The 27,725-nt window shown below is 43.3% G+C and overlaps 1 protein-coding gene across 3 annotated transcripts; it reads left to right on the forward strand.

Annotated features, from left to right (window-relative positions):
• KCNJ16 (potassium inwardly rectifying channel subfamily J member 16) lies at positions 1–25,733 on the forward strand. Of its 3 annotated transcripts, none has more exons than XM_030838060.2 (2): positions 1–122; positions 22,148–25,733. In XM_030838060.2, the coding sequence occupies exon 2, from the start codon at positions 22,240–22,242 to the stop codon at positions 23,497–23,499; it is 1,260 nt and encodes a 419-aa protein (XP_030693920.1). In that variant the 5' UTR covers positions 1–122; positions 22,148–22,239; the 3' UTR covers positions 23,500–25,733. The 3 variants fall into 3 exon arrangements, with proteins under 3 accessions (XP_030693920.1, XP_060146440.1, XP_060146441.1); XM_060290457.1 differs by lacking the exon at positions 1–122 and adding an exon at positions 21,372–21,669; XM_060290458.1 differs by lacking the exon at positions 1–122 and adding an exon at positions 21,372–21,665.
• Positions 25,734–27,725: the final 1,992 nt, after the last annotated feature.

Below are 27,725 nucleotides of genomic sequence, written 5' to 3' on the forward strand. Positions count from 1 at the left end.
GACAGCTTGAGAGCGAGCTCGGAGGAGCAGAGAGAAAGGAGCCCTGGACGTCCAGTTGCCGTGCTCTTACACGACGCAAAGGACGCGGGGGTCTGAGCTGAACTTCATCATCCGTAACTAAGGTGAGACCATCTAGTGGGTTACTAAGTGATCCAAGCCTGAAAGCATTGCTCTCTTGCTCGATCTTTTTTGGGCATATGCCTGCTAGTAGGACCCTTATGATGCTTCCTTGGGCTACATAGTGTGATTGATTGCTGTACGGTCTATGGCTGGGAATAGTCTTTCTTTCCTTCATATAATCTCTGGGGAGTGCTGAATCGAACAGATTAAGAATGCAAGTGCCTTTTATAGATCGGGGAAGTAACCATTAGAAACAGAGAGACAGACTTAAAAGCATGATGACTTATCCAACCGAACGTGACTTATTGATGCCGTGGGGCAATGTGGAAAAGGATGAGTCTTTAATTTCCTGTGGAAATAGTCATTCATCAAACCCTCCTTTTGTGTGTCTTCGTCACTCTTCCACTGTTCCAAAGTGGCAACAAAGTGGCACTGAAGATCTGAAACTGTGTGATAAGAAGTGCTGTCATTGACCTGTCATTAATGACGTCTTGACTACTAAAAATATAGACAGAAATACTGGGAAGACGCATTAGAAAAGAAAAACTGCTAAAAGGTAACTTCAGTAAATAGTGAGCTCCTCAGGCTTTGACGTCTGATTAGGTGGAGAAGCACTGGGCTTTTTAACTTTTAATGTTTTTCTTCTACTCACTGCCTTTTGGTTTGCAATTTGGTTGCCAGGGAGTCATTAACATCGGTTAACACCCCATGGCTTGAGAGTTCATTTCTCTGGTGAAAGGAGCAGAGGTTGAGATAATCCAACTTGTCTACCTGGAAATTCCAACATTGCGTCGATGCAGGGCCGTGGGTTTAACCATAAATATGTCTTATTTACGAAACTCTTTAAGCTTTTCTTTCTTTTTTTTTTTTTTTGCAGTTTACAAGGCTAGTTTAATTGTAATGCCTAAAACAAACAAAGATTAAACACAAAACATTAAGATTATAGGCCAATTTAAATTTTGCTATATAATAAAAGAAACTTTAGAAATTGCAAATTAAATCTGCCAGTGGATACGTCTACCCAAGAATGTAAGGATAATATACATTAGAAAAATCTATCGATACAGGTAATATATGAACACATTCAAGGAAAAAAGTGATCTTCTCAGTATGATGTATCCAGTAGATGCAGAAAGCTCATTAAATAAAATTTGAAGCTTATTCATAATTTTAAAAAGTCATTAACAAAATAGACAAGAAAAGTATATACCAGAAACGCAGCAAATACCATATTTGTTTAAGCTTTTCTTTTTAAAAGCCCTTCCCCCTCCTTCTTTAACTTCCCATGAGCCTTGAAATCATTTGGAGAATTCCCAGGGAGCTAGGGGAACATCCCTAGAGGTTCTGAAAGCCCGTAATCCTGAAGCTGGAGTTCACATGGGCTGCTTACACCAGCGTGACCTTCCCAAGTGACTTAGCTTCTCTCTGCCGTCTTTTCAAAAGCCTTTCATAATCTCGCTCTCTTAGATATCATTTAATCTCCTTCGATTTAATCTCCCTCGATGTGGTGCCTGGCACACAGTGAGCACACACTCAATGGAGACAATTCTTATTAGTTCCATTTTAGAGAGGAGGGAAACGCTGATACAGACGGTGATCGTCGGTTAATAGCTAAGCTTAAAGTAATATCTCAAATGGCTCGACTCCAGGGAACGTACATCTTGTTCTCAGGTTTGAGAACATACGTGTCCGTTGCACTTTTGCAATTAGGATGACGGAAAACTCATGATATCAGAGGTAGCTCTGGCAACTTACACCAGCCTTGACCCTCTTCTTTTTTTTTTTTTTTTGTCTTTCTTATTAGCTGTATTAAGGTATAATTTACATACAATAAAACTCAAACATTTTAAGTGTATAGTCTGATGGACTTTGACAAGTGTATAAGGCATGTAACCAACACCACAATAAAGATACACATCACTTCCATCACACCAGAAAGGTCCTCATGCCCTTTTGCTGTCAGCTTCTTTCCCTCACCTCTAGCCCCGAGAAACCACTGATCTGCTTTTTTATCACATACTATGGGCTTCTCTAGAATTTGACCCGCTTCTGACATGGTTTTCTGAGCAGCAGTCTTCCACTTTCAGCTTCCAGACACCCACATTCCATCCCTGGACCTCGCCTCTCTGATGAGGCCAATCTCCCCAGTGAGGCGGCCGAGGTCCAGGAAGGTATGTGGGATGGGCTGGCATCAGGGTGATGAGGGTCAAGAAGCGAGTCCAGGCCGAGGGCGTGCTTTTGTGCGTACGTGGTCTAATAAAGACAAATCAGTCATTTCACATTCTGATCTTTTAAAAAATGAGAACATCTGCCCCATCACGTTCACCATGGCTGCTTCAAGTCAGCCAAGGCAAAGTTCCTGGTTTTGTCCAGGTGAAAACTACTGACATTCATGGGACATCTACCATTTTATAATGCTATCTGATTTCATTCTCTTAATTACCCTTTTAAAGGGACGGGGATCAAAACCGTAAAATAACTGGTTGGAATTCACATAGGTACGTGGTAGACATGAGATTCCAACAGAAATCAGTCTGACTCCAAAAATCAAACATAAATGATGTAGGTTAAGGTACTATTTTGTTTGCATTATGTAAATAATATAAATGGAATAACAGGTTGTGAAGAGAACCTGATAAGACCTTTCTGAGACCCAGACCATCAAAACCTGAATTTGGCTCACCTGCAAGGAATAGTATGTCTGATCTCACAGCGGGATTCAGGGACAGCCTGGAACACAAGAGTAACTGATCCGGAAGCATCCCTGGCCCTTGGAAACTTCCCTGTCGGCCATTATTCTGGGCTTGCCCTCATTTTTCTCTTAAGAAAATCCATGATCCTGCCCGAGATTTTTTTTTTCTTTTAATTTAGGACATACACAGAAATACAAAATGAAAATAAAAACAGATCAACTAAAATACAACGTTGATGCAATGAACAAAGGCACAAATAATACCAAAACATGGGTCAGTGTGAGCTTTTCTCTCGGCATGAAAATGTGACTCATAATTATGAAAATTAAGAAGCAGACCCAAGTGTTTTTACTTGAACGAGAAGATGAGGTCTTTCTGACACTTTATTTTTAATCCTCTTGGACAATCTTTCACCATTGTTCATTTCATAAAATTGGAGGAAATGCTATTTAGTGGTTAATGAAAAATAACATAAAACCTTTCAATCTTTGTATAAAAAGAAGCCTTCAGAATTACTTAGCTCAACCTCCTAACAAATTCAGGACATTCTTCTCTATATATCCTGCAAGCTGGTCCTCCAGATTCTGAGTCAATAGTCTTCATCGTCACCAGATCGTTAGAGACACTAACAATAAAAACATTCTTCTCCGTACAGAGATTAACTCCACTTCCCTGTAAACGCCATACACAGATCCTGGTCCACACCTCTGTGGCATCACCCGGCAGGGTCCCTCTCTCTACTGCACAAATTTAGATGTCCCCTCTCTGCACGTCTGGGTGTGAACACCTTGAGCAGGGTCATGTTTTCATTATCTCAGCACATCTAGTTCAAGTTCGCGGACTATCGTTGGTGCTCAGTAGGGTTTTGAATACGCGAATGGATACTTTCTTGAGTATCTCCTTCTTCAGTTCTTAGTTTTCACTATTGTAGTAACTTCTCCCGAAAAGCAAAATACCCAGAATTGAACATTATCTTCAGATATGGAATCTCTCCAATTACACAAACTTTTATTACTTTCATGGGGAGTTGTGTGTGGATGAAAAACTAGTTTTTCAAGACTCTTGGCCTTGATTTTCTGGGAAAGTTAGATTTTTTTCAGCTCAGGGGCCACCGCCCCCTCCCCCCCCCCCCACTGCTCCTCTCCGCTGGCCTTCTGAGCTTGACATTGATCCGCGTTTAGTGGAATCATCTGCCTAGATTTCCCTGCTGTGAATTTTCCCAGTCCCTACCTAGGGCTTAGGGGACTGTACCCCACAGGCACGCCCCTCTGCTGCCGGTTCTGAGGTGGGTCAATCCCTGGGGCACCTGGGTGGCTCCGGAACACATCCCAAAGGACTCAGCCGGAACCTCCTGCCGTGACTGCTGCTCTGAACTCGTGCCCCAGCCCTGGTGACTGGGGTTCCTCTTTTCTTTTTTTTTTTTTTTGGCTGAGATCAAGTCCAATTTTAATGAGGAGAAATATTTAGTTTTGGGAAAATCTAACTATCATGTTTTGTGTTTCATGGTTTTGATTGCTGTGTCCTAAGAACCCTTTGCTTACACCCAACTCACAAAGATTTTCTCCTATATTTTTCTCTAAAAGCTGTGTAGTTTTTCTATTTATATTTAAGTCTGTAATAGATCTCAAGTTAATATTTGTGTTCAGTGTAGGGTAGGGGACTAGGTATATCGTTTTCTCTAGGGATATCAAGTTTTTCCAACACCATTTGTTGACTATTTTTTCTCCCATTGGATTGTTTTCATGTGTTTGTCGAAAAAAATAAAATAGGCATATAAGTATATATCAATTTCTTAGCTCTCTATTCTGTTAATTTAACCCATTTATTGATCTTTGTGCCAGTAAAGTAATTATTTGATCACCATATGTTACAGTTCATCTTGAAATTATGTAGCATAACATAAGACTTCCAAGTTTATGTTTCTCAAGTTCGCTTTGGATATTCTAGGTCCTTAACAACAACAACCAAAAAAACCCACCTACGCACGGATTCTGCTCCCAGCAGTTCCTCTTCTCATTAAGGGTTAAAACTTTAGCTATGGGAGGAGATGAATTTCTTGTAGTCCTTTCCCCCCAACTCTTTACTATCTGTGTGACCCCAGATAAATCTACCAAACTAGTTAAGCTTTAATTCTTCATCCCTTGCAAACTATTATATATAGGATGGATAAACAACAAGGTCCTACTGTATAGCACAGGGAACTACATTCAACATCTTGTGATAAACCATAATGGAAAAGAATATAAAAAAGAATATATATATATATATATCCCAATCTCTCAATTTATCCCTCCCGTATACACACTACTATTTAAAATAGATCACTAATAAGGACCTACTGTACAGCACAGGAAACTCTACTCAATACTCTGTAATGACCTATATGGGAAAAGAATCTAAAAAAGAGTGGGTATGTGTATATGTACAACTGATTGACTTTGCTGTACACCTGAAACTAACACAACATTGTAAATCAACTACACCCCAATAAAATAAATCTAAAAAAATTCTTCACCCTTCAAATGGTGATGATATTGATACCTTGTTCTCAGGATTTGGGAGAAAATTAAACAAATTCATGGATGTGAAGTGCTGGCACCTAAGAAATGTTTCTTTTCAGGCTGACGGGTATATGCAGCCCTTATTATCCTCCCTGTGTCTGGATTCCCGATGACCCTACAGCCCAGCTCCACACACAGGCTCAGTTCTTTCTGGCCACACCTCTTTGATGTGGTCGCTCTCCTGCCCGGGTGTCTCCCTGCTGCCCCCACTCCCCTCTCTTGAACTCCCCACCTCTGTGTTTCCCCTTCCTGCTCGGCCCTTGGCCTCTCACTACGGGGCTGTAACACTGATTCACAAAAGCCCTAGGAGTCTTTTCTCCCCATGCTGTCCTCTGTCAGCTCAACTGAATTCCCGTCCTTCCACAATTATAGGTGGACCTGCTTCCAAGGCACAGCCAGCACCCCTCTCCAGTGGGCAACCCGAAATCCTTGGCCTTTGACCTTAGGGGTCTGGCCGTTCTATTGCCTATCAGTCCACACACATCAGATTTGGCACCTAGAAAGGCATTACCGGATTCTCCCTAAATGCATGCTCCCAGCCATTGAGGTGATCCAGTCGGCTCCCCCAGCCCACAGGCTGCAGAGCGAGAAGCCGTGAGCACAGCCAGCCATGTTCCGCAGCCAGCTGCTGGGTCAGCCTTAGCAATGATCTCCCGAGGCTGCGAGGCTCAGAATACGGCGGTCCTCCAGCTACAGTGTTCCGAGGTGTCCCTCCAAAGCGGAAGAAGGCACTCCCTCCCTTGCATCTAAAAAATGCTGAATTGTAATGACAATGTGTTCATCACCCTTGGGGCGTTTCTTTTGCAATGAAGATAGAAATGTGTTTTTTCTCATCCCAACCTTGGGTTGCTCTGTATTCTTTTATGAGATAGTCAGGTGTGGCCATGACAGCAGACAGCATCGAGGCTCAGAAAAAAATCCAGAGTATTATCCTCAAACGTCCTTGAGACGGGAGATGTGGCACAGGACCACGTGGGAAAGACACCGGGGTGGTCCAGAGGCAGAAGACAGCAGCAGAGGGGAGGTCAAGTCACAGCTGGCTTCTATCGGGGTTTGCGTGAGAAACTCAAAGCAGGGCAGGATGAATAGCTTAGCTGTGGTTAGTTTGAATGATTCTGGAGAACTCTGGGTTGTTCCTGGTTGCTTGATGCCTGGCCCTGGGATGATGGGGGCAGAAGAATATTTCCTTCTTGGGTGTACAGCCACCTGGAGGAGATGTGGCCCTGGATGAGTTAGTTTGTGTGTCTAAAGCATGCCCCAGGCTGGGTCTTCTTCTATCTCTAAGGACTGGCTATCCCTGAGGAGGGCAGTCTCTCTCCAGCCAGAATATGTCTTTGTTTTTGTTTTCCTTTTAGGATGTCGAAACATCATAATGGACAGAAAATTTTAAAACCTTTACCGTGCATAGGTATTCTTTCATCTGTGGCTTGAGCTGACAGACAGACCCTCCTTTGTCACCTAAGAAATTCAGTAAAATGAATCTCTCTTTACTTTACTGATACTAGCCTGCCACTGACCTAAAGCCCTTTCAGTTTTGGGTCCCTCTTCTCTACCCTGAATTTTTCTGGGTTTACTAACCACTGCTCTTGTATGACATGGCAGATTTCTGATCACGGTTTTAGTGTTCTTGAGGAGAGCACGCCAATGTCCTGTGAACCTCAGGGAAAATGGCCTTTGCCTAGTGACAGGGATTCATAAACTCCCTAAAACATGTGCAGGAGGGCTGGGAAGGCTAGTTCTCTGATTTACTGATCAAGAACCACACACACACATACACACATCCTCCTCAGTACTGGCCGTTTACGATTAGGGCTAATCCTTCCATAAGAATCACACTTCTGGCTGCAGAAGAAATGAATGCCAAAATAAGTCTGTGTTCTTTGGATCCAAGCAGTAGGAAGCTTTATCCTTTTGCTGCTTTCCTCAGGATGCTCTGTGACATCATCCACACTGAGTTGTTTTTCCCTTTGTATTCAAACACTTTGGCTTAATTCCAAAGGGCGTCCAAAGGCAACAGACCTTCCCTGCCACCCACCCATGGGCCGTGTAATCTCACAACTGGAAACGTTCGGCTCCGTGTAGAGGCATCGCCCAATTCGCCTTCTTTGATAGCATCACCCCACTCCCACCCCAGGCCTGGGCTTCCTCTGGCCTCTTTCTTTGCTGACCTTCTTTAGGTTCTGAGTGGTTCAATCCAGTGGTTTTGCTGGTTGACAGTCACTGGGGCTTGTGGGTACTGGTGTACCCACACTGGTGGCACATCATGGGCCGATCTTATCAGTAGAGTGGGTAGACGTATCTCAGGAAAGCTTGAAAACAACCACAGATGCTGAGATATTTTCCCACAACCTGCATATTTAAAGTTAGGGAATAGCATACAATCTCCTTAATTCTAGAAAACCTGGTTCAAGCCTTTTCTACAAAAGATATGTACATCCAAGAGGATGACATTAACTTTTTTTTTTTTTTTTTGCGGTACGCAAGCCTCTCACTGCTGTGGCCTCTCCCACTGCGGAGCACAGGCTCCGGACGCACAGGCTCAGCGGCCATGGCTCACGGGCCCAGCCGCTCCGCGGCATGTAGGATCCTCCCGGACCAGGGCACGTACCTGTGTCCCCCGCATCGGCAGGCGGACTCTCAACCACTGCGCCACCAGGGAAGCCGGACATTAACTTTTATGCACCATTTAGAATCTAGTTATAGAGACCTGGATTGCAATCCTGGTTCTTTCACTTTCCACCTCTGTGATAGATAGTGAACAACTTCTTTTCTCTAAGTTTTAGTTTGTTAATTTGCAAAGCAAAAAAAAAAAAAGGTAAAATAAAACAAGCATTTCAGGTTTTTTGCTAAAATTAGGGGAGAGTGACACAGAACTCAGGCACTGAGAGAAGAGACCCAGCTGGACGGAGGGGCAGGTGCCACTAGCAGTGTGGGCTGGGAGCACAGAGAGACGCCTTGATTAGCATCACAGGTCGCCTATGGGCTGGACCTCCCGGGCCGCGTCATTCTGAACTACTTGGAGGTACTTTCTGGCCGCTGAGCCATCACTTTTTAGATAATCGAGATTTTGATTAGTGCTGCTCTGTTGAACTGACAGTAAAGTCTCCTTGGCAAAAGGAGCCGGCCGGGGAACACATCCTACAGATGGATGAGCTCAAAAATCCTTACGTGTTGCTTCATTACGAAGAGTGTTCTTTGATTCAAATGACAAGGATGGAGGTCGGGGGACAGGAGGTGGACCCCAGCTTTGCTTGATGACACAGGCGTAGATATTGTGTTCCCATTGGCAAGGCAACCATGGACCGAGAACCCAAGAAGCAAACGGAAGCTCTTGGTTGATGGTGCTGGGGAGTGACGTTCACAAGATTTTGGTGTCATGTAATCAAGTCCGAATGATGAACAGAACAAGTATCTCCTTGTACTGTTGTGTCTCCTCTGTTGACTGTCTGTGGTTGTGGAAGCTGGCATGGGTGTATTCACAAGCGTTTGAACATCTGTCTTTGAGGACTGGCTTCTAATTTTTTTCAATGAGGGCATCCAATCTCTCTACAGGAAATTTGCATGAGATTTGGGAGTTCAAACTGTCAATGATATTTACATTTCTCAGTTAAAAAGCCAACATTTCTTCCCCTGGCCCTAAACTCTATGCGTGGAAAAAGCTGTTTTCGTTCATAGCATATTCTTTCTGTTAAGATAATTAAACTTCTGCAGGACTGCCAGCGCTCATCAATAGAGTGAATTTTTCATAAATGTTATCTACCTTACGTGGGTGCACACTGGCATTTTGATTAAGTTGAAGCCAAAAGCTATTTTATTAGCAGAGAAAACCTTCCCCTACCTGCCCTCCTCCAACCAGCCTCAAATAAAAGGAGGCCATGCTGGCTACAGTTACAATTGTTATGAATGATTTTTAATCAAATAAGTAGCTAAAAATTGTTGAATTTTCAAAATACATTGGAAATCTTTTTCCATGTCGCTATGCTGTGTACATTCCTGGCTAAGAATGAGTTTTGCTTTGGCTGTGGGACATCTGTTTGCTCAAGCCAAGCACCACTCAGAGTTCCATAGGCAGTTTATCTGCTGGATGAATTAGCCCAAGGAATTAAAAATGAAAATTCCTAAACTGCCTTTTGCTCAACTACCCAGAGTGTTCCCCTTGATTACATTCTGCCTGTCTGATGGCTTGACTTCAGGTCATTTTAAAAGCCAGCCACAGACAGAAATGGGGCATTCTTTTCAGAGCCTGTGATTTACTCCAAGCCAAATGCAAATCGATTTCTCACTTCTTTCCTTCTGTGGCTTATCCATGCCACCGTTTTCCTTCCTTAGCCTAGAAAATCAAGAATTAACCACAAAAGCAGAATGCTGGGGAGGTACCTCTGCACCTTAAATGCTGGGAAAAGTCTCAAACAGCTACCTTTCTTTGGGGTCTACTGCGTGATGTCACTTTGATTGATATTCTTCCACCGGAGAAGCCTCTACTCTCAGTGGCCTGTCTTGACAGAGTGGAATGCGGTGTACTTGGCAAGACTGAGCAGCTCAGGGGCGGTAACTGTCCTCACAGTCCTCGGGAATAGTCCCCCAATGCCTCAGGCACAGTTAAAAGTCGATTGAACTGAAGAATACACAGAGGCTGTTTCCATGATCTTTTCCAGCTCATTACAGGCATTGGTACGATAGAGTCTCTTACAGCGCACATCTAAACATCTTAGCAGGAGAGGTAAGGGAAAAGTGCCCCCGTCTGCCTCAAACTCAACTCCCCAGTGTTCATCCCAATGAATATTCCAGCCTAAGAAATGCTGGGAACAGAACCACTTCTCTTTTTAAGAGAAGTCTTGCTAACCTGGGTCACCTCTGTCTGTGTAGGCATTCACAGATAATGACATGTAACCTTCCAACTTAGGTAGGGTGATTTATTCTTCTTCTCTAGCACTCTAGTGGAAACTGAAGTACGAGCAGTGGAGAAGGTATAGAAAATGAAATGCATGGAAATCCAAGAGTCTATCTAATGCACTAATTTCTGTCAGCTACCTAAATCTTCTGTTATCTGTAGTAAGAGGCAGTGCTTCTTTGCCAAGTACCCTTGAAAAGGCTCGGTCTAATAGAAAGCTAATCTCGTGTCATAGGCAACCCACTGCTTAAAGTATTGCATCAGGAGGCTGTCTATCTGGATCTTCCTAGGGACATCATTTGTCTTGTATTTTAAGACCTTCTCAATTTATCTGTATCAACGAGGGAAAACGGGAATGGAGATAATAGCCAATAACAGCCGCTTTATTTTCCTCCCCGATAAAGACGTCCTGGGTTTTCATTTTGACAGCTTAAAACAGAAATTCAATCATTTAAAGGTCAGAGAAGTAGTAGACATTATCCCAGGAGTTCCTGATCTATGAGCAAATTACATCTGTGAGATCAAAGACGCCCAGAAGATTGAACAGACTAATAAATAGACTGTCTGTAATTGCCAGAAGGACAGTTTGCAGGCGGTTCTCACAAAATGGGAAAATAACAACAGAGAGATAGGACTTGGTTTTCTGTTGGAATACTATACATACCAAACTTGGAGAAGGTCAAACATGACAGCCTGTACACTTTCCATAAAATATATTCGCTCTGGAATGAACAGTTAAGTTCAACCGGAGGAGCTCCCAAACCAACGTACACAGGAGCTCTTCCAGGCCAGTCGTAGGTAACCTGGCACTTAGAAGGCAAAGTGGATGACTAGTATGCAATAAGATCTATCCCTAGTGATACTGTGGTTCTTCCGGCAGCTCTGCCATGGCTCTTTGAAGGATATATCAGGGCAGTTAGGTGCTAGAAGAGACTTTAAAACAAGTCTGGAAATTGCCAGCCTCATGATTCTTAGAGGAAAAAAAAAAAATGGTAGGTAACTCTCAACCTCTCTCCCTCACTCTTTCTGTCTCCTCATTGGGATCTATACTTGAACCGACTGTAGTCACAGCTACAAGCACTGCAGTTTAACTACTCCTTAAATACCGAAGACTGTGGAAGGAGCTTTGGGAGCATAGCTCATTTACTCGCCCTAGCAACCTATGACCTGCCTTTTTTCATAAGGGCAAGCAGAGGCTCAGAGACTAACACGCAGGGGGCACAGTCTTACTAGCGATCGAGCAAGCCTCTGAACTCAAGTTCATGTCTGTTAGAACCCATCTTCTCCATTCTTGAAGCTTCAACATGGTGGATCTCCATCTTGAGGATATATGAGAATCAACAGGGGAGTTGGGCAGGGGAATAAATCACAATGATTGCGGGGGGATCCAAAGATCTGGAGGTATAAACGTGTTCCCCTAGGATCTCAGAAGCAGGTTGTAGTAGACTGCACTTTCCAAAAACACTCTACTGCTTGCAGGGATATCTGAATGAGGTTTCGGAGTTCATGAATAAGAATTATGAAGAACTGGCTAGGGCCAGCTCTTTAGGCAAATCTACATCATAAATATCTAATTGCCTTCTTCAAATGCATCCATTTCTAAAGATCATTTCCCTGTGTCTTAAAAGTCCATCAACATAGACCTTAAAGTAGTTAAGTTGCAAAATAGCACAATTTTTAATATTTTCTTTCCAAAGTGATTGCAAATATTAGGATAAAAGAAAGATTCTTAAAACAGACTTTGGTATACCAAGCCAAGAAGCAAAGGCATTAGCAGTTTAATAGGTTTTGGAATGGGGAAGGGAGACGAGAGGGCACTGAGGGAGAAGAACCGCATTCGATGCTTGTTGAATCTGAACTCTGCTTTATGTAGCCCTGAACTGTGACCAGCTGCTTTCATGATTTCTCCAATTGGTCTCCAGCGGCCAGCTCTGACCCAGCTCCCTCTTCCCCCACTTCCTTGTTTTAAATGAGATCTGGTTTTACTTAGATGAATTAAATGTCACTATATTTGTTTCTGTGGATTGTTCCAGCAAAAATTACAGCATCAGTGTCTGACTTTAAATGTCTCTAAGACTGTCTGCTTCTCTGGGCTATTTATAGCTGCCTTTTAAACACGCTAATAAATGCTTTTAGGTAGCCATTGGTCTGCTCCCCCTTGATGGAGCCTCGGAATCGGTACACTTCAAAGTACCAGCTGAAAATACCTGTTTTTCTCTTCTTTGCAAAAGTAATGCATGTTCATTGTAAAATTTTTGAAATTGTAAATAGACAAATAGAAGAAAAGGGGGGAGAAAAAAAACAACGATCATACCAGAGAGGGCCACAATTCACATTTTGTTTCTGTCATTCTGTCTTTTCTCCATGTTTAAATGTATTTAAACTTAAAAAATTATATTGTACAAGCTGTTTTATAGTCCTCTTTCATTTTTTCCACCAAACAATATGTTTTCTATTTTTTCTGGCATTCTTCTACTCTCTCACATTTAATGACTACATTAAATATGATGAGTAATGATATGATTGTACCATTACCTATGAAACAATCCCACATTTATTAGGTGGCTAAGCCGTAGCCAAAACTTGCTACTACAAATAGCCCTACAAATCAGCCGAGTCTCTCTGCTCATTCACGATCGTTTCTTTAGGGTAAATTTCTACACGCGGAGTTGCTAGATCAGAAGCCGAACCAAATTCATAGACTTTTGCCACATGTACCCAACTCACCTCCAGAAATAGTTCAAATTAAATATATATATATATATATATGTATAAAATGTAGTATTATATCTTTGAAATGGCAGTATAATAACATGCATTCCTCTTAGGAGAACCACATTTCTAATAATTCAATCATCATTTTAACAAATTTTATTAAACACTTTTTAGTGCCAGACATTTATTTTTTCAACTCCAGATTTCCAGAGAGTTCTGCAGCATAGTTACACATAGTTACCATGCTAAAAATGGTCAGTTCTAGGGAAGCCGCTAAGCAAAAGTGGACAGAAAGACTGTTTTGTTTTTTTTTAAACTATGTATGAACTGGCAGCTAGGACAGGGGAGAGGCAAGGTAAATGGAAGCAGTTGAGAGCTGGTGTTTGGAGAACTGGCAGGGTTGATGGTTTTATGGATCTAGGAATGATGATTCTCTTGCTAGGACTGAAACCTCCTTGAGGATATTGCATTGTTTAATTCGTCTTATTCAATTATTTGTTAGTTCACTCCTTCAAAGTCTAATTAGTGAGGGTCCACATGCTGCTTATCTCTCTAGCTGCTGGGGATACAGTGGTAAATAGGACGAGGAGAGCTTTTCTCAAGGAATTTACAATCTATTCTGTGGGGCAACCCAGCCAACAAACAAACAAATCCATCAGTTAGAGGTAAGCATTTTGAAATAAATAAATCACGTTAACGAGACAAAATAACAGTATGGGGGTGAGTTTTACTTTATATCCTCATCAGACAAGACCTCTCTGGAAAGGTGGCCTTACAGATGAGACATCAGTGATGATAAGAAGCCACACAGGCAGAAAAGGAAGTGCAAAGGCCCTGGGGCAGGAACACCCTTACTTGTTAGAGTAGAGCTTAGCAAACTTTTTCTGTAGAACGCCAGATAGTAAATATTGTCGGCCTTGTGGAGCACATGGTCTCTGTTGCAACTACCCGGGTCTACAGGGGAAACGTGGCAGTAAGTAACCGTAGGCCATGAATAAGCAATGGTCTGAATGTGTTTCAGTCAAAGTTTATTTACAAAACAACCAAAGAGCTGGACGTGCCCCATGGACTGTAGTTTTCTGCCCCCTGCGTTAGTGAAAAAGGGAGATTTGATAAGGAGAGAGAGTGAGTGGTGAGAAGACTGGGAGATAATTTTCAGAGGTGGGCAGAGGTCAGCTATATACAATCTGTATACAACACTGATTATGCACATTACTCTAATTGCAATGGGAAGACACTGGATGGTTTTAAGTAGAGGAGTGACATGTTTTGATTTTATTTTTAAAAAGAGAAGATCCAAGTACAGTAAGGGCAGAAAGAGGGGATCTCTTAGGAAGCTGTTGCTGTGGGTCCATTGAAGACCTGGTCCATTAAAGACGTCGTGGTTTTGACAATGATGAGAAGTGAGTAGTTTTAAGATCTGCTTTGAAGGTGAGCCCACAGGACTTGCTGCTCGTGTCCATAATGGGAGTAAAGGAGAGTGAGAGGCCAGCACTCTTGCATACAGGAGATGCTTTTAAAACGTAAATTAAACTGAATTGTAACTGAGTGCTTTCTGTTTCAAGAAACAAAAGCGATCCCTTGTTAATACAAGCAGAAGAAAATATTATTGAAATAATATTACAGCATCAAGGGAAGTATGAAGAGAAAGACCCTGATCTGAGCAAAATCAAGAGGCCAAATGAAGATCTAACCTCAGGAACTGTCTCCCTGGAAGCCACGGCTTGTGTCTTTCTCTGGGTGACTGAGATGTGCACCATCACACCACTGGCCTCTTGACTCTTGGTAGTTGCCTGGAATCATAGGATTCAGCATGCTTCTGTCACGTCCTCAGGAATCAAAGTCTTGTTTGTGAAGTTCTGATTGGTCGGTCCAGGTTCCCGTGACCCTCGTCCAGGTGTGGGGTGGGGAAAGGCTGTAGTGAGAAGTGGCTTCTGCCTTACCTTCCCATGTTTGCTTTGAAATTTCTCCAGCCAATTTTCCATGTCACAGCCAGAGTGATCTTTTAAAAATGCAAGCCTTGTCATGCTGTGCCCTTGGTTAGGACACTTCAATCACTTCCACTGCTCTTGGGAGAAAGACCCAAATCTTTAATTCTACCTAGTAGGTCATTTATGCTCTGTCTCTATCTCTCTCTCCAGCTTCAAATCCCCAACCCTACCACCACTCCACCCCCTGCCTCGTATTCAGTTCTTTGGAAAGCACACCCTACTCATCTCTGAGTCACGGAGCCTCTGCAAATGCTGTTCTTCTGCCTGGGAACCTCGTTTTCCCTTTCCTCTTAGACTTGTCCTCATTGTTCAGATTGTAATCCAGACATCCATCTCTCCCAGACTCCATCAGGACCCAGGATTATAAGCTATTGCGAAAAACAGAGGAGAAACGTTCGTTCAAGTTAAGGGTTAAAGGAAGATTATAAGGACAGCTTCCAAGGTGGTAGCCATTGTAGCCTTTTATATTATGCCATTCATTCCTTACAAAAACATTTTGAAATAAGTCAGCTATTGTCCTTATGTTTTAAATAAACACAATGCGGCTTAAAGATATTTGTTAAGATGCAGATATCATACAACTAAGATGTGGTAGAACCGTAACTAGAATCCAAATCTTTGATCTCCATTTTCCTGCCTTTTAACTGCGCTACTGGAGGACCATGTTGTGTAACTTGGACTGTGCCCCGTGGTAACAGGAGAAGGATATTTACATTTCAGAAATATCACGCGGGATGAAAGTGGCAAGAGATGGGTTAGCAGGCTGTTAGGTAAACCAGGTAAAACCAGGTTCTTAACTGATCAGGAAAGCTTGAATTCAGTGATAAAATGCAGATGAGTTCCTGTAATGATAGGTTCTTGTGAGAACCAGGCCTTAAGATTAGCTGAGCACAAAGGATGCAGCAGCCACACGGCACCTATCAACAGTGAGAGCCTTGACAATGAGAGCGCCGCAAACAAACGAAAATAGGGCAGCAAGGCGTGAGCTGAGAGCATTTTTACCCACAGCGAGAGCCAGGAGAATTGAAGAGCATCTCTCAGCTCCAGTGTTGGGTCCTGGACCCAGCTCTCTCCCATCGCCCTCGTGAAATGGTACCATCGCCTCTGGTTCCAGACACTCTCCGACTTCGTACTTCATTTTGCTTTTCTCCGTGGTGTTTACACCACGGTCTGGGTGATCATCTCCTTTTATTTATTGATGCCCAACTCTCAAATGCCGATCCCACAAGGGTGGGACTCTTCACTGATTCCTGAAGGTGGGTAGCTCTAGCACATATAGAAGCTCAATTTTTTTTAAATGAAAAAAAAAAAAAAAAAGAATGAAAACAGTCAGTCACTAATTCTCCACTGGAGGGTTTTAGAGACCACTGGGGAAGTGCTGTCCTTACACAACCAGGGGAAATTGAACTGTGGTCTCTTAGAGAGATGTTAAGATCTCATGATATCCAGCCTCTGCGTGAAGCCGGGTCCCGCTCAAGGTAAACTCTGAGCGACGGGGGCTGACGTCCAACCAAGACAGGGACGGGCAGGCTGATTTGCAAGATAAGAACAAGAGAAACCTTAAGAGCTGTCTCAGTAAAGCAGGTACATACCATTTAAGACAAAGAATAAGTACGATAAGCGCCTTGTGAATTTCTTTAACCTGTTAACTTTGCCGAGCTTGTCACTCTTGTTTCCTTTAGGTTGGTTCCTCAGATTAAATAGCAAAAAAATTCTTAACGTGAGCTGGAAGTGTATGTATCGTGCACCTAAGAGTGTATGTGTGTGTTGAGAACAAGGACTAGGGGATTTTCCATTTGGTAACAGTTGTGAAAGAGAAAAGCCCCTGGGGTTTGGGGGAAGTGGTGAAAGGACAGAGAAGTGGCCCAGGTGGCTTAATGGTAGGAAATAGTGGTGACATCCGTATTTATTGGGAACCACGTGCTGTCTGCCCTGCTGTTATGCAACTGGGAAGCTCTCTGAGAAAGTTAAAGCATGTGCTCTGGTATTTTACAGAAGGGGCAACAGTGCTCATGCGATCCAGATTCAGGAGATAATTACTGAATAACTGCTGTGAGCCCAGCACGGTGCAAGACGGCTGCCCATCCCTATCTCGTTCAAACCTCGCGATAACTCGGTAGCCTCGGTAACCCCAGGTCACCCTTAAAGACACTGAGGTTCAGAGAAATGTTACGCACATCAGCCACTCGCGATGAAGAGGACAGATCTGGACCTGGAGTCTACCTCCCATGCATGATTTCTCTACAGTACCAAAAACACATTTTATTTCAGGCTATTTCTTAATAATGAGGTTATTCTCTTTCTAAACCAGAACAACCGGCTATTACAACTCATATTATTTTGGTACTGTCCTGACATCCAGAAAATGGAGAAACAGAATCCCAGACTTCACATTTCTTCTACTTCTTTATAAAACACAGCATCCTCTGGGGTGAGGCGGAATTTACATAGGTGATACATATTACTTAGAGGAAAACGGGGCTGCAACAAGGATCTCCAGATAAAGTTACGAGTAATATTGTCAGGCTGGATTTCTGCTGCTTCCCAGCATCTAGTTCAGTTGGTTGATAACATATTATAAGTTCCTTTCCTATGATGAAACCCCTCTATTCCATAAACTGGCACAAATCTTTCTAAATTGATTCAGAAGGAGAAACTGCAAGGTTATGTCAGGGAAGAGGTAAAACCCATGGTCACCGAGAAGTTGGACCAGGGATGGAGGGTGGGGCTGGGAGGGAGGAAACGGAGAGGGAACAAAAGCTATAGGTGAAGCCACAGGCTGCCCGGGGGTGACAGCAGCTGAGAAGGAAACGTGAGATACCGTGGACCTGTCAACAAAGGAGAGACTGTTTGAAATCAGGGAGTGTGCGGAAAAGGACAGGCAGTGTCCAGCAGGGACTGGGTGAAGCAGGTGTTCAGTGGCTGAATGTCGAGGTCCACCTAAGAGCGTCTGAATGTCTTATGAGGATTCCAGGCAAGATAAGGTTCAGGCTCAATTCTAAGGCAAGAAGCTGTGGGACAGGTTTTGAGCAAAATAACTTGTTTGGGTCCTCCCCTAACTCGTCAAACTCCTCTTTCTTTCCTCCTCACCGACCAGAGCCCACCCCAAGTGTCGTCTGAGCACACCTCCCTGGACCTCCCTGTGGCCCCCTTCCCCCTTCCCTTACCACAGACTCTACCAAGGGGGTCTTCAAAGACAATGACCCGCATGCAGAATTCAGGCCGCGCTTTCTACTCTCTACCCCGTCAACTCTCACGTTTCCACTAAAATTTATCTCATCTAACAGTTTTGCCAGGAAAGTAACTTGATTACTGATGACTTCATGAAACTCATTTACATGCTGAAGAAAGTACTTGTTCACCTCAAAGGCCATGGGCATGAAAAAGTGAATTTTACCAAAGATATTTTAGACCTTTATTTGTGGAGCATCTCAGATTATACAGAGATGATAAGTATTGCTGTTCATGTGTTTATATTAAGTAGATGCTAGGGACAGTTCACATTTTATTATCAGAGTGACACAGGAGTGTAAAGTCTTAGCCACTGTGTTATACCTCAGCATGCTAATGGAGAGCTTAGCTTTGAAGAGCTACCTGCAGAGCGGCCTGCTTGGTAAATGGCGGAATTTGAGAGGACGTGGCAAAACAGCAGAGGAATTGCTTCCAAATTGTTGAGTCTGACTGAGGCCCTTTTATGCATTGAGCAAAGGGGACAGGTACACAGGCTGCCCCTTTGTTTTGCTGAAAATATTCCCCGTCGTCTCTATAGCCCGTTTGAAATGTGCTCTATTCATAAAGGTTTCTCCTTGAATTCATACAAAGCTCTAAAAACCTGGGGACTAAAAGCAGATCTCACCAGCCAGAGTAGATTAAGGAACATTTTTTAATGTCTTGACTTAGTGCCATGAGCAAAGGTCTGAGAAAAGTCGTTGTCAGGATTGGGTGTGCTCACCCCTCTGACTTTCTCACATGTGTCTGCAGTGCTTTCCTGAGTACCTTTGCAAATTGTAATGGACTTGGATGGCGTTCTCAGGAAGAGCCACCATCCTCACTGTGCGCTGCCTCTTAATCTAAGCCACATTTGTAAAAGGACCCCACGTCACGACAAAGAAATTGCATGTAATGACAAAGGTCCTTTCTTACCTCTGTCATTAGTCGCCGGGCAAAATAGTTTGAAACTGGTGTAGAAGAGGGACCTTAGATTTAGCATTTACTTTTGAGTTTTATATCCCACGATTTTGTAATTGCAGTGATCATATTTCCATTTTTATTTTTAAAGAAAGGAATTTTGCAATCAATGAAATAGCCACCATCAGTTTCAGGAGAGCAGGGAACACAGCATGTGAAAAGAAATACAGAAGTAGGAGCACTGAAAATACTTTTTCATCACGGAATCGATGGGGACAAGATGATTAGGAAAGCATTAAGGCAATTTTAGAGCCCAGCCTCAATTCTGAGAAAAACAAATGTTAAATATAGAATGTCCAGTCAATCAGTAAGCCTTATCTTCTGTTACTTAATGGCAAACAATTGGAAAAGTGCTCAAGTTAACACAGCATATGAAAGAAGAGATTAATAAATAAACATCTGTGTTGTCTAGCCATTTTGACAAAAGGGCCGCTGTAAACGCCTTAGCTCATGGTGTCGGCTGAGAGATGGTTACTATTAAATAAGATTAGTTTGGTTATGATCTATCATTTAGCTTGAAAACAGTTGTCTTTTTGGAAATGCATCATTTACGTGGTGGGAGAAGCAAAGGATAGATGAATAAAAGTATGCATTCAAACAGAATCTGAAAGCGTTTCTCTGGATAAGTTGAAATGAATGATCGTGATAATAACCCACTGCAGAGGATGTGATGGGTTGGGGGTAGAATTCTCACAGCTGTTAACTTGGATCCCTGAAATTGTTCCATTATTCAGAAGTAATTTTTCTACATACTCACATTTGCTCACTTGTAGCTTGCATTAGTGAAGTTTCATTCACCAGTTAGCATACTGTTGAAGGTATATTAAAAATGGCTTGTTTATAACAGTTGTTGGCACTCCCGGAATTCACAGGGTTGCCGACCAAACGCCACTGCAAATAAAAACCTTTCCTTTTTCTTTTGGTAGCAGGAAAGAGCAGAGTCACACAATAGCTCTTGATTTATGAATCGAATGGTGCTTTCTCATTCTCAGACTCCCACGATGCGTACAGTTCCCTTTAAGGAACTGGGTTAGAAGGAAGCCTTTACCAAGAAAATAACCCTACCTCCAAATCTCCTTCTTAATTTGCAATCATGTGGGCCTTTGATTATAACTGTCCCGTTCTCATGCCTTGAATGATCATGTGAGAGGGAGTGGAAACTGACGACCGTGAATAGCTTCTTGTTTGTAAAGTGTCCTTCAATGGCAAGTCAGACAGGAACCTACAACGAATCACATATATTCTGGGCAAAATTTGTGGGAGTATTTTACCTTCAACATTCCAATAAGCATCTTGTCAGCCTTGGGTCCCATCCTGAAAGTATACAATTGTCTCCCGGAAACACGGCTGAAGTGGTGACCAAAGAGAGGCTGTAACTCTTCAAAGCAGATCTGGGGGACGGCTGGGTGAAGTGGCCAGGGCGGGCGGACAGACAGGGAGAAACGCGGACACGCCTTACAGGACATTTTGGCTGTAACCAGTGTCCATCCTAACTGTGGTCCACCAAACAAAGTGTTTAGTGTAAAGAGGGCCCGATCCCTGGAGAAGCAGAAAAATGATTTCTGTTGACTGGAGGGAAATTAACTCATTCCTCCCTTTTCCTAGCAGAGAAGGCGCTGGATAAGTACTTGGTGATTAATTGTCTTGGTTGGTTTCAAGGGGTGTCTCCATGTCCGGAACGGTATTTACACCCACGGAATGTTCTGTGCTGCCGAGTGGCAGGATCCTCTAATCCAGAGCCTTGCCTCCCCCTTCCACGCCCCTCCTGCACCTGGCACAGGTAGATGATGTGGAAAACTTATTCTAGTAATTACTAAACTGTTAACATTGGGCCCCAGTGACTCCTTTTTTGGCAGAAAAGTAACTAAGGACCATTTAATACTGAAAGTTTAAAACTTACTTTGAGATTTGAGCTGGAAAACTATTGGTCTATATCAAGGATGCTAAAAGCAATAATAAGAGTATGTATCAATATAAGTTGATCTTTTAAAGACTGAATGGATTTGGAGGGAGGAAAATGATTGTGCCCAGTCATAGCTGTGAAACCGTCAGCAATACAGTGAAGAGCTGGTGAGAAGAGTCCAATTGCAGCATTCTCCCTTTAAGAGGGAAGCAAGATTAGCAGCAACCTTGGCAAATTTTCGGCTTCTTTTCAGAGGGAAAGAGAAAAGCTTCCAGTGTCCAAAAAAAAAAAAGAAAGAAAGAAAAAGAAAAAGAAAAGGAAAAGAAAGAAAGAAAAAAGAAAAAAGGATGGATGTTTTGAAACAAAGGCAGAAGCAATCTTATACTTTATTGAAAGCTTACCTGGGAGTGGTTTTAACTCCTCTGGGGTTAAGAAAGATTTTTTTCCTCTCAAGACCGAAGGTGGAGCTAGGGTAAAGGAATTGGATCTGAAATAGCATCCCTGTCAGTTCTGTTCTGAAAAGTACACAGGGAGGAAAAATCTCCGTGGAAGAGAGAGGAGGCCACAGGTGCAGAAGGCGAGGGACCGTCTATGATACAACCTGTATGTAAGTTACATTGTAACAGGAACGTAGAAACCCTTAACTGCCTCTTTTTTCTAAGGAAAACCATCTGACTTAGAAAGCCTCTAAGACGGCTAGACAAATACCTGAGTTCTATTTTGCCTTTTTACGTTACAGATTATTTTGTTTTCTAAATGCCCTCAGGCCAGAAGAGTCTACGAAATGAAGACAATTTTTTTTTTTTTATGTCAGGTCAGAAGAGGTAGTGAGGACTCATTTGGGATAATCATAGTGTTTACTGAAGCCTTATGCATGTATAAAAATGTTATTTTCTCTAATCGCATATTTTGTTCCTGTAATGACTGAGTTGAATTCTAAACTGAACTGAGTAATCAATACTTAATGCCTCTGTCGCGCAAATCAAGTCGTAGCTGTTTCAGATGGCATCAGATTGCTTCCAGTGGGGCACATGGCTCTAGAGATGGAAATTAAAAGCAAGTGTGTCGAATTTTCTGTTTTTCAGGTTTGAAGTGAAAACTCACAAACAGCAGTCAGTACCCCTAGAACAGTCGCCGCCCCAGGAGCCACCCGGATGCCCGAAGGGCAGTAGAAAGCATGAGCTTCTACGGCAGCAGCTACCCGATCGTGAACGTGGACCCCAAATACCCGGGCTACCCCCAGGAGCACGTTCTAGCCGAGAAGCGAAGAGCCAGGAGGCGTCTCCTGCATAAAGACGGCAGCTGTAACGTGTACTTCAAGCACATTTTTGGAGAATGGGGCAGCTACGTGGTGGACATCTTCACCACCCTCGTGGACACCAAGTGGCGTCACATGTTCGTGATATTCTCGTTGTCTTACATTCTCTCCTGGTTGATATTTGGCTCTATCTTTTGGCTCATAGCCTTCCATCACGGAGACCTGTTGAACGATCCCGACATCACGCCTTGTGTGGACAACGTCCATTCCTTCACGGGGGCGTTTCTATTCTCCCTGGAGACCCAGACCACCATCGGGTACGGTTCCCGCTGTGTCACCGAGGAATGTTCTGCGGCCGTGCTCATGGTGATCCTTCAGTCCATCTTAAGCAGCATCATAAACACCTTCATCATTGGGGCTGCCTTGGCCAAAATGGCGACCGCCAGGAAGCGAGCCCAGACCATCCGGTTCAGCTACTTCGCCCTCATCGGCATGAGAGACGGGAAACTTTGCCTCATGTGGCGCATCGGTGAATTCCGCCCCAACCACGTGGTAGAAGGCACGGTCAGGGCCCAGCTTCTCCGCTACACGGAAGACAGCGACGGGCGGATGACGATGGCATTTAAGGACCTAAAGTTAGTCAATGACCAGATCATCCTTGTCACACCAGTAACGATCGTTCATGAAATCGACCACGAGAGCCCTCTGTATGCCCTTGACCGAAAAGCCGTGGCCAAAGATAACTTCGAGATTTTGGTGACGTTTATCTATACTGGCGACTCTACCGGGACTTCTCACCAATCCAGGAGTTCCTACGTTCCCCGAGAAATTCTCTGGGGCCATAGGTTTAATGATGTCTTGGAAGTGAAGAGAAAGTATTACAAAGTGAACTGCTTACAGTTCGAGGGCAGCGTGGAAGTCTATGCTCCCTTTTGCAGCGCCAAGCAACTGGACTGGAAGGACCAGCAGATCCACAACATGGGAAAAGGCCCGCCAGCCCAAGGACCCGGCACATCAGACACCAATGTCAGAAGAAGGTCATTTAGCGCCGTTGCCATCGTCAGCAGCTGTGAAAACCCAGAGGAGACCACCACCTCTGGCACGGATCAGTGTAAGGAAGCGCCTTACCAGAAAGCTCTCCTGACTTTGAATAGGATCTCTGTAGAATCCCAAATGTAGTCCTGAGTTGTAAGTACGAGGGCTCCCAGTCAATGTTTTTACCCCCTAGCCAATCGCCGTAAGGCAAGTAGTTATCGACAGAGCTTTTAAAGAAGGTGATAGCTGTCTTTGATGGTGAAGGAAGATAAATAGAGCAGGTTAAACTTGATAAAAGATATCTAAGCATTACATCATATCCAACTGTTTAACTTTTTTTTTTTTTGGCTAGCAAATTTTGTGTTAGGGGTGCTATTAAGAGGCCTAATTGATTAATTTAAATTTCATCTCCTTTTGTTATTCCGTATACTTGTATTGTCAGTTGGAGGTATAATATTCAATAATGGGGAACAAAGGTAGGACACTGGGATAATAGAAAGTAGAAGGGAGAATAGCATGAATAATAAAAATTTTAAATGGATCCAAATCGGTAGTATGAGTTACCTATAAAGACATTATATCATATATTCAAGATGTGCAAGGGATGCGTTCAGTAGATTGTAACGTTGAGCTGTTTAACTGTGAAATCAGTCCCTGTGTTTGCCCAGCAGAGTGTCTCGGTATCAGCTGGCAGAGGCAGTGGCTGTAGGAAGTAACAATGCCCCCGGTTCTGACGGTGAATCCCCTGCCACTTGCCAGGTAATGATCAAGCAGTGCTAGAAGCTACTTTTTCTCTCATCCGTGAGGCAGAAGAAAAGTTGGCGTTATTACTCAGAGAGGTATTTCTCTCTTAAATGCTCTGTTTGACTCCAACAAATGGCTCGGGGGGTGGGGGGGCAGAAATAAGGCACACAGGAGCTTTGTAAAGTGTGTGACAAGGGGACTGCTTATGTCCACCTCCCCACACCTTCTTTGAGGAAGGACAAGAAGAAGGATCGGGACCCTAGAGATGGGGTGAGGGAATGGAGAGCCGTAAACATCCTCAGACTCTTTGAGAGAAAACGTGTTCCTGGAAGACTGGAGCTCTGGCTACACAAGGGATGGAACCCTGTTTTTTTGGTTTTTTTTTAGCAGTTGCGGTGGGGTTAGGAGGTGGGGAGGCTGTGAGGGGAAAAGTATTTATTTGTGCCTAGAAGCAATTATGTATGGGTCACTTTAGAAAACACAAATAACTTGAATTGTGAATTTTAAGAAACGCTTCCATTGAACTTGGAACAATCATTTAAATGCAGGATTTTGTGGATATAATTAAGGTGATTTTAATGCACATTATGAAGTGGGTCAGCTAAGTGCTTTAGAATTGCTTAAATTGTAGGACAGGAGATAAATGTGTATACTCTATTTCCACCTTAAAAGATGTTAATCATGATTACTTTAAACACAAATCCAATCACCTGCGAGTGAAGAGGCACTCACTCTAAGCTTTATCAGTTGAAGACTTACGAGCTATATTCCGAATTATCTGTGTTATTTTTTACATTCTTGCTGAGCTGGTAATAAGTATATGCCACAGGTTTTCACGTGTTTATTTTATTTAAATATATATATACACACACATAGTTTTTGCTTTTTTCTGGAAAATCTCTCTCTCTCTCTCTCTCTCTCTCCCCATTTAAATTAAAGCACACAAGTAAATTTTACTGAATTGCAGAGTCCAAGATTACCAACAGAAGTAAAATGTATAGGTATATAAAGTTTTTCTTTTGTTTGCCTTCTTTTTTCTCCTTTTTCCTTCTTCCCTCCCTGCTTTCCTTCTTTCCCTTTCCTCCTCCTTTCTTTTGCCTGTGAGCAATAAAGTTATTTTATGATGCACAGGTGCAAAGCTTGTATTCCTGTTGTTGTATGGATAAGAGATCTGTTCAGGTCACAGGTTGCAAAATCGTCCTGAAACTTAACATCAGAGTGCTAAATAATGCGTTTCTTTCTTCCAGTCTTGTTTCAGGAACGCAAAAACCCATGTTTTTAAAACTGCACATGCCCTGTAGATTCGAATTTTGGAGCAGCAATTACTCAGCTAAATTAGAATATTACAATCTACCAAGTAGAAAACAGCCAACACTACAACAAACAAACTTGCCCCCTTTTCTGGCATGTTTCACACCCGTCTAGTTTCATTCACTTTCCTTCCTGGACTCTGCTCGTTCACGATCTTGCTTTGTTAGTATCCGGATAGAGGTGTCACTGTCCAGTAAATACACTCTGTCGGGCTTCGTGCCTCTTCCATCAAATTCTCTTACCCAGAATAGAATGTACAATCAGCAACACCATGTAATAGTTATCTCCCATTTTCTGTTTAGATTGATAACACACTTTGACACCCCAATGAGTTACATAATAATAAAGATCTTAAAATTGTGCAAAAAGTGTGTGCCTATGCTAGTGGAAATTCTGTGGCTGTGGTCAGCAGGGGGGACAGGGCACCCAAACTGAGATTGCTGTTTCATAGAGTTAGGATGTGGGCAGAATTAGAAACCATTTTTTATTCGTTTCTAACAGCTTGCAGAACAGCTCTATTCAAATGAACAATTAAGTGCTCCTGTAAGCATTGCTAGAAACCTCCCTGCAAAATAGCATTTCTAGTTGGAAGTGCTCTGTCGATGATGAGAATGTTTTTTCTTCTGGCATTCGTCTCCCCCTAAAAAAGACATTATTCCGTAGACCCAATTAGAAAATAAATCGTGGCATCAAGGCGCTGCTCCACTGTGTTTTATAGCCTGAGAGGAGGGAACACAGGAAGAGAGAAGGAAACGCTGTTTCCATGGACCACCAGCTCATCAAGTACCCTTAGGTGCTTTGCACAGATACACTTAATCCCCACACAGAAGACAAAGGGGTGGATATTTTTAATTTCCACGTCATCAAATATCTCATTCTTAACTTTATCCTGACTGACACATTCCCAAGTGGGATAATAAAGTGCCCAGGTTAAAAAAAAAATTCCAACTGTGTTTCCCAGTCTCTCTTGCAGCCGAGGGTGGAGTGGAGGGTGTGCTTCTGTGACATAGTTCTGACCCACAAGGTGCCAGCAGAACTCTCTGGATGTGACTTCTAAGAAGGCTCTTTGGCTGCGGCTGACTTAGCGATCAAAGGCCCTCTTACCTTCATGCATTCGTCCTCTTCCTCACCTGGGCCTCAGACGTGGCGGCTGGCGCTCCTGAAGCCCTTCTCTTAAGAGTGAGAATCAGGGATGCTCCTGACGAGGGGAATTGGACAAGTAAGAAAGAGCGCAGGGCTTCCCCGGTGGCGCAGTGGTTGAGAGTCCGCCTGCCGATGCAGGGGTTCGAGCCTCGGTCCGGGAGGATCCCACATGCCGCAGAGCGGCTGGGCCCATGAGCCATGGCCGCTGAGCCTGCGCGTCCGGAGCCTGTGCTCCGCCAACGGGAGAGGCCACAACAGTGAGAGGCCCGCGTACCACAAAAAAAAAGAAAAAAGAAAAAAAGAAAGAGCGCAAGCCTAGATTGCACATCTCCAGACTTCTGCAGGGGTGACAATAAATGCGATTCCAAACTGATAGAGTGAGCCATAGATCTAGAGGGAATTAACCAGGAAACAAGGCTGGGAAGGAAAAAGAGGATGTACCAGTTACGTCCAACCTGAACTTGTAGATGCCATTTCACGGAGCGGGTCTCTGTGGAAACCACATATTTTCTGGGAGAGTTGAGGAAATACCGCTATGATTGTAAAACAAATGCAAAAGAATTACTTTAGGCCTGGAAATCCCTCTGAGACAGTGAGGGCCGAGTGACCTTGATAAGATAACGGGCCAGGCCTGCTGTCGGGCTGCCCTTAACCTTCTTCCATCCCTCCTGCACCTGTGTTTTAATGGTGACCTGAAATCTCTGCAGACTGAGGCCGGCAAGCACCGTACAGCTTGGGCAGGAAAGCAGAGCTCTACCGAGGCTGTGTTTAAGAACCCCCGGCGAGATCAGACTGCATGAGTTCATCCACGTGGACTCTGAATATATAATATACCAAGGAACCCAGACCCTGACTTTAAATAGTCGTACTTCGTTCCGTCTGAGTTGGCCAGGGTACGTGAGGCAGATTCTCTGGACCACTCTCCTTTAAATGATTGGGCGCTCATTCTGCTCAGTTTAAAATACTCTATTAGTTCCATCCATTATAAGCATTGATTCTTCCATTCTGAATATGCTGTAAGACACTATAAGCCCCTGAGTTGTTTTGTTTTTTTTTTTTGAGGTAAGCTTTGCCTTCGGACTTCTAGAAACATCCTTTACACCCTTGGCACTCTCTAAATCACAAAGCCCTGCCCCACTTCTAAGTTTGCTGCAGCCAATCTCTCACTCTCT

The sequence above is a fragment of the Globicephala melas genome, chromosome 20 (assembly GCF_963455315.2).
Source record: "Globicephala melas chromosome 20, mGloMel1.2, whole genome shotgun sequence".
Taxonomy (NCBI): Eukaryota; Metazoa; Chordata; class Mammalia; order Artiodactyla; family Delphinidae; genus Globicephala; species Globicephala melas.

Bases quoted from the DNA above. Each gene is read 5' to 3' on its own strand.
- KCNJ16 (XM_030838060.2), top strand. From the start codon at position 22,240: ATGAGCTTCTACGGCAGCAGCTACCCGATCGTGAACGTGGACCCCAAA.